Here is a 7616-nt window from a genome sequence, read left to right as displayed (position 1 = left end):
GCATAGTCTTGGAACCACCCCCAAAAAGTTCCATCAAGCCCCTTTGCAGCCAGTCTCCTTCCCTGCCCAGGCACACACAAGGTAATGAATAGTTACCTACTGGATGCAGTGAGTTCTGAAGTCCAATAAGTAGAACTCCTCAGTCCAAGTACAACAAAATCATTTAATCTACCCAACACAAAATACACTGGGAAAAAGGACTCATAATTCTCAGTATGTAGCATGCCAGTTTATGATCTTGTTTTAAACAGTCTTTGTTTCACAAGTGCTGGGCCTTTTCACTTTCTTGGTTGAATCCAACATCCATGGAAATTAAGCTGCTTCATCCTTTAAGGGAGTAAGTCCCAAACAAGGCTACTTATACTGGAGAAATTATTTTTGCACACATACTCCTTGAATCCTATACAGATCTATTAAAACTTCCAAGTTTCTTATAAAATGTTCCCCCGGCTAAACAAACACCACCCTATAACTAATGCTAGTCTTATAAAAACCCACAGTTTTTGAGTACATTAAGCTTCTGAACAAAGTGTTAGTTTTTGCTAACGAACATGACAATAATGAAATATATAGGATTTGTCCTACTCTCCCCTGTTCATTTCTTGAGCTCAAGTTAGAATACCAAAACAAGTTTGGCAAATGAATCCCCAAAGATACGTCGTCACATACTGTATTTGGAATACTTTTTATTGCTATATCTAGATGTATTTATATCAGGCTGCTCTACACTGAAAAAATAAACACATTACATGATAGGGTAGCTTCAGCTGTGAATTCCCTAGGATCCTTGTAACAGTCGTAGTCTAAATGAAGGCACTGTCCTGTTATGTTTAAAATTCAAATAATTTTTATTTAAATTGAAAACAATTCTTAAAAATGCATTTAGAGTCATAACCCTTTTGTTATAAAAAAGAATCATAAGGAGTATTTCTTGGTAAGTTAGAAGTATTTCTAGGTTAACAAGACCAGATTTGACTTTGGACTTTATTCTTTAAACAGATTGTAGAGAATGAAGAAAAAATAGGTTATTTACAGAAAACATTATCTACATATGTACTCAGAGATACAAATTTGGTGACAGAAGATAGTTAAGTACATGGTGGCATTTCAGAAGCAGTTCTCAAAGAGCTTGGTTTTGTTTTCTTGGATTTTAAGAATGCCTAGGATGCGTCCTCATCCTCGATCTTGGGAGCCAAATAGTACTTTAAATGTCCCATATCAGCAATTTTATACTCTACAACTGAAAGAAGACAAGAAGATAGTTAATTACTGAGAAGTACCACATACACTACCTACAAAACACGATTCAACAATTTATCTTACCAAGGGGTACATCTGCAGACATACTGAGTGTTACTGTAGGAGACAGTGGAGTGGCTTTTGTAAAGAAGTTCAGGTACCTCAGTGCAAAAGTTAGCTGAACTGGCTCATTCATCTCTATGGTAACCTAAGGGAGAAAACAAGACTCATCATATTGAAAAATGTCAAGCAAGTTGCAACCCATTAGTTTACAATATATATATATTTAAAGACAAAAACAAAAAAAACCCTTTACTGGTTACTTTAGAAGATGCTATGAAACTAATTTTCTGTGTGTGTGTGTGACGAAGATTGGCCCTGAGCTAACATCTGTGCCAATCTTCCTCCATTTTTGGTATATGGGACACCACCACAGCATAGCTTGATGAGTGTTGCGCATGTCTGCGTCCAGGATCCAAACCCGCAAAAGCCAGGCTGCTGAAGCGGAGCATGCAAACGTAACCACTGGGCCGGTCCTGAAATATTTTCTAATAAATAAACCAACTAATAAATGAAGAAGGAATTAAATATATTACAACTCTGCAAACTCTAATGACTTAATGAATCTAGACAATGATTATTAACGGCTGCTAAAATCACAAAAAGATATCCAAACACCCCATGCCTTCTACTGGAGGTACACATTACTACCTAGAAGTATTCTTGCTCACCCACTCCCAAAGAAAGCACCCTGAATATCAGATCATCAGGCCTCTAAGTTGTAGCTACCAGTTTATAGGAAATAAATGTAGAGGAACATAAGAATTGACATAAGGGTGCAATAGGCAAAATCCAGACTCTGAAACAAACTTCTGAAATAACCAAGGAAATAGGAATACTGAAAAATTCCTTAATATTGAATAATTTTCTTAGATATGGTAAAGTTTAATGTTTATACATCAGATAATATTAAAATATTTATGGAAGAACTAATATTTGAGATTTTAAAAACATCGAAGAGGGGCCAGCCTGGTAGCTCAGCGGTTAAGTGTGCAACGTTCTGCTTTGGCGGCCCAGGGTTTGCCGGTTCAGATCCCGGGTGCAGACATGGCACCGCTTGGCAAGCCATGCTGTGGTAGGCATCCCACATAGAAAGTAGAGGAAGATGGGCACGGATCTGAAGGCCAAGGCCAGTTAGCTCAAGGCCAGTCTTCCTCAGCAAAAAGAAGAGGATTGGCAGCAGCTAGCTCAGGGCTAATCTTCCTCAAAAGAAAAAAAAAAATGAAGATAGCAGGAGAGTGGAATGTAACTTAGGAGACAAAAGTCAGAATTAGCCTCTAGGGTTTTGTTATTAATATATATATTTTTAAAGTTTATATTTAAATGGAATTTTACCTTCATTTAAACTGAGGGTTGACTATTCATGCAAGGAACAAGAATATCTAATATTTACTATGAATTTACAATATGACAGACACTGTGTTAAGCACTTTGGATGTTACCATATTTAATCCTAATAATCCCGTGAGGATAGGACCTTTAATTGTCCTTGATTTAGAGTTAACTGAGGCTCACAGGCTAGCAAGTATAAGTTTTATTTTAGTACAATGGCCAAATATTAGTTTATAAATACTCCACGGATCTAAAAAAAGACCTGATTACAGGAAAACCTTAATTTAAGGATATTTAGGAATTAGCATGTTCTTTATTTTTCGGTTAAATGAGGGTTGTCTAGGCCCCCTTTTGGGCCTACCACAAAGAAAATTAGTATGAGGATTACATACCTCATAACAGCTAGATTTTACCCCTAACTAGATCCCTCTGGTGAGTTGCCATCCTATGCTCAATTATTTGGTAAAAGCAGAGTAAGTACCTCTAGAAAGCTAAAGGTTAGACACCTAGCTTCGCAGTCCTGTCCTTGAGTATGTGCAGGTTTCATACAGACCCATTATTCTGTGATTTATTAAAAAAGCACTGGGGGTCCGGCCCCGTGGCCAAGTGGTTAAGTTGACATGCTTTGCTTTGGCGGCCCAGGGTTTCACTGGTTCAGATCCTGGGCACGCGACATGGCACTGCTCATCAAGCCATGCTGAGGTGGCATCCCACATGCCACAACTAGAAGGACCCACAACTAAAAATACAGAACTATGTGCTGGGGGCTTTGGGGAGAAAAAGGAAAAATAAAATCTTTAAAAAACAAAAAACAAAACACCTGCAGATTTCAATAAGGTCTTTCAGTTCTCACAAATTACTAAGAAATGCAGTTGTCTATTTTTCTTTAGAGTGTTCTTTAATTTTAGCAATTACACCTTGTCTAGACTGAATGTTTGTGTTGTGCCCCCCACGTTAAAACTGAATCCCCAATGTGATGGTATTTGGAGGTGGGACCTTTGGGAGGTGCTTAGGGTCATGAGGGTGGAGCCCTCAGGAATGGGATTAGTGCCCTTATAAAGGAGACCCTAGAGAGTTCCCTCGCCCCTTCCACCAGGTGAGAAGGCTGCTGTCTATGGACCAAGAAGCAGGTCCTCATCAGACACGGAATCTGCCAGCTTCCAAGCCTCCAGGCCTGTGAGAAAATGTACGTTGTTTATAAGTCACCATGGTATTTTGTTATAGCAGCCCAAGCAGACTAAGACATAACCTAATGCTAAGCAGTGTTACAATTCTCTTCAAAGTATTTGTTTACTTAAAAACTACTTACAGCTTCCTCCTCTTTATCAACATTACTTGTTTGTGACAACTTAATATTTCCATTTCCAAGTTCTCCACTTGCAGAAAATTTCACTCCGTCTTTTGCACAGGAAATCACAACAGCATCTCCAATATGACTGAGATCTCGGCATATACGTGCAAATTCGCCAGAAGGCATCTTTACTACACAGCTATACTCTTGTTCCTATAAAACAAAATTTTGAAGTCAGTTGCTGGAAATTAAAGATCTGGCACCCTCATTTTCTGAAGAATCAGCATCTAAACAAGAATTCAGAATTTAAGATTTTCTGATTATTTTGAAATATCACTCGTATAATTTCTTAACACACTCTAACCACTCAAAAAATAAATGCAGGGGCCGGCCCTGTGGCGCAGCAGTTAAGTGTGCATGTTCCGCTTGGGCAGCCCAGGGTTTGTCAGTTCGGATCCCAGGTGCAGACATGGCACCACTTGGCAAGCCATGCTGTGGTAGGCGTCCCACATATAAAATAGAGGAAGATGGGCACGTATGTTAGCTCAGGGCCAGTCTTCCTCAGCGAAAAGAGGAGGATTGGCAGCAGATGTTAGCTCAGGGCTAATCTTCCTTAAAAATAAATAAATAAATAAACACAGATATAAAACAAGTATGTTATAGAAAAACAAATTAGAAGTTAAACCTTTAACAGTAAATGCACTATCCAGGGAAGTAGAGCCTCCCTGTAATCACCCTCCAGGGTTAAATCAAGAGGACATTAGGGGCCGGCCCAGTGGCGCAGCAGGTAAGTGTGCATGTTCCACTTCGGCGGGTCGGGGTTTGCTTGTTCGGATCCCGGGTGTGGACATGGTATCACTATGCTGTGGTAGGCATCCCACATATAAAGTAGAGGAAGATGGGCATGAATGTTAGCTTAGGGCCAGTCTACCTCAGTGAAAAGAGGAGGATTGGCAGCAGTTAGCTCAGGGCTAATCTTCCTCAAAAAAAAAAAAAAAGAACAAAAAGAGGACATTAGAAAGGGCCAGCCCGGTAGCTGAGTGGTTAAGTTCACAGGCTCCCCTTCAGAGGCCCAGGGTTTCACCGGTTTGGATCCTAGGCGTGGACATGGCACCCCATGCTGAAGGCCATGCTGAAGCAGCATCCCACATAGCACAACCAGAAGGACCTACAGCTAGAATGTAGAACTATGTGCTGGGGGGCTTTGGGGAGAATAAGGAGGAAAAAAAAAAAGAAAATTGGCAACAGTGGTTAGTTCAGGTGCCAATCTTAAAAAAAAAAAAAAAAAAAATTAGAGAATGGCATACAAACTACCAACAACGATGGTGCAAGCAGGCCTACCTGCTTCCCAAAACAAAACAAGAGAATATGATATTAGGTATTTTAAACACTCCAACACCTCTTCTCTCCTTTGATGTTGATAAACCTACTCTTAATAAAAACCAAGCATTCTAAGGAAAAGAAAAAAGCATGGAGGTTAATGCAAACATGCATACTTGGCAGCAATGAATTCAACCAATGATCCACCTTAGAGTACTGTAGTTTAATAAAATGACAAGTGTGTCAGTCTAAATACTAAAACCCCACTTTGGATCATGCATCAGCAGATACATAGAAGAAGTTCTATTAGGAAGTAGGCTTTAAATTATACTAACGTGTTAACATATCAACATATCGTATGTAACTATCATGGCTGTGTACAGTACACTCAGAAATTTTGATACTCACTGGAATTCCAAGTTGTTCAACATCTAAATCCATCAACTTCATTTCATAGTCTGAAACCTTTTCTTGATCTACCAAAAGAAAACAAATGTTGAAGAACAGTGGAAGTTTACAACTGATGTAAATTTTACAAGCATCACAAACATTATCTTAAATTTCTCACAGCTTTGAGAAATACTGATACCACATTTTAATTTTTTTTAGCATAACTCAGTAGAAGAGTATGACTTACTTGGAGCTTCAAATACTAGTGCCAAGGTGTCCGCGTTATCTTCAGCCCTTAGGGTAATGATGTCTTCATTGCCAGCACATTTTAGTATTTTGGACATACTAAAACACAGAAGACAGAGTTTAAAATCGACACCATCTTCTCAAGATTGTTAGATTTCGAAGCAATTAAAACAAGCAGTTACCATTTTTACCCATTAGGCGGTCTGATGAATTGGAGAGTTAGGTAAACGTGCTGCAGGAGGATGTGGAAACCGGTCCAGCCATTTTGGAGTGCAATCTGGCAGTATTTATGTTTAAACTAAAAAGCCCACACCCTACCGCCAGCAGTTTCATTTCTGAATATAAATAAAAGAGCAGCATTTCCTGAATTGCAAACTCCTTTTAGCGGACGAAGTAATTACTGGCCCGCGAGGACCATTAAAAACGATGTAATACAGCTATTAAAGTACATCGCATGTAGCATGGGTAAATATTCCTCATAAGCTTTTAAAAATTGAAACATGTATACGTGCTAGATAGTGACCAAAAGTTGAAAGCTACTGCCCTGGAGAAACCTTCCTCGAATCCAAGATCTCAGGTGCCAAGTGCAACTTTGCAATGATAAGAGACCAGAAACAACCTATTGTCCCTAAGTAAGGAGGCAGGCCTAGAGAATGTTATAAAGCGGTTAAAGTCAACCGAGACCAAGATTTCTCATCCAAGGCCGCCGGCACCCAATGTCCAAAGAGCTCTGGAACAGTCTTTTCCCGGCACCGCAGAGAAGCCCATCATTTTCCCGCCACCACCAGCTTTGTGACTTTGGCGCGGAAAGTGCCGGTTCGCGCGGCCGCCAGCGCGGGCTTTCGGAACCGCGCGCTCCGCTGGATCCCGCCCCCCGGCATGGGAGCCCAATGAGAAGGCGTAGACACCCCACGCCAGCCAATGAGAGCACAGCTCGGAGGCGCTCCCGCCAAGAGCTGGGGGGGCGGGGGACTCGGGGACCCGGGCCGGCTCCCCGCCGCCCCGCGGCTCACCTGGTGAGGTTCACGCCCATGGCCAGGTTGCGGTCGCAGCGGTACGTGTCGAAGCCCTCCGAGCGCAGGGTGAGCTGCACCAAGGAGACGTGGGACGAGTCCATGCTCTGCAGGTTCACGCCGCTCGAGCTGATGTCCCAGCAGGCCTCGTTGATGAGGTCCTTAAGGGCCTCCAGCACCTTCTTCAGGATGGAGCCCTGAACCAGGCGCGCCTCGAACATGGTGGTGGAGTCGCAACGACACGGCTGCAGGCGAAGAAGAGGAGGAAGGTGTAGCCGGCTTAGGCTTCACAGAACAGGAGAGAACCGCCGAAAGCCTCAGAGCGAGAAAGATCCAAGCTTGCCGCGCCTGCAGCCGTTTAATACGGCCGCGTCTGCGAGCGCGCGCTCTCTGCCCCCGCGCCCCGTGTCGAGGCGTCACCACGCTGCCCCGCCCACTGCCTGGCGGAGAGACGCCAGAGCCAATCGCCTGCCTTCTCCGCGCAAAGCCCGCCCCCCCAGGAACACCCATTGGAGGATGCGGGGACGGAGGCGGGGCAGGAACTCAGCACCTCCCCGGGCCGAGGGGGCGGTGTCCGGCAGGACTCCCCGCCTTTTTGTTATGTTCCGGCGTCTGGGCGCTGGACAAGTCCGGGCCAGGCCCAGGCCAGGGTCGTCGAGCGGCGGATGTGTGATGCCTCAACCTCCCGCATTGGGGATAAAGAGTTTCCAATCACGAAAGTGAAA

The 7616-nt window shown here is 42.9% G+C and overlaps 1 protein-coding gene across 1 annotated transcript; it reads right to left on the bottom strand.

The window, feature by feature from the left end:
• Positions 1-970: 970 nt before the first annotated feature.
• On the bottom strand, positions 971-7294 carry PCNA (proliferating cell nuclear antigen). The gene is made up of 6 exons (XM_046680047.1): positions 6892-7294; positions 5880-5977; positions 5651-5718; positions 3941-4135; positions 1324-1447; positions 971-1240 (listed from the first exon to the last, which is right to left on the bottom strand). Exons 1-6 carry the CDS (start codon positions 7110-7112, stop codon positions 1161-1163), a joined length of 786 nt encoding a protein of 261 aa, XP_046536003.1. The 5' UTR covers positions 7113-7294; the 3' UTR covers positions 971-1160.
• Positions 7295-7616: the final 322 nt, after the last annotated feature.

This window comes from Equus quagga, chromosome 12, assembly GCF_021613505.1.
Source record: "Equus quagga isolate Etosha38 chromosome 12, UCLA_HA_Equagga_1.0, whole genome shotgun sequence".
NCBI classification, from domain to species: Eukaryota; Metazoa; Chordata; class Mammalia; order Perissodactyla; family Equidae; genus Equus; species Equus quagga.
This window is presented reverse-complemented; position numbering and strand designations above follow the sequence as displayed.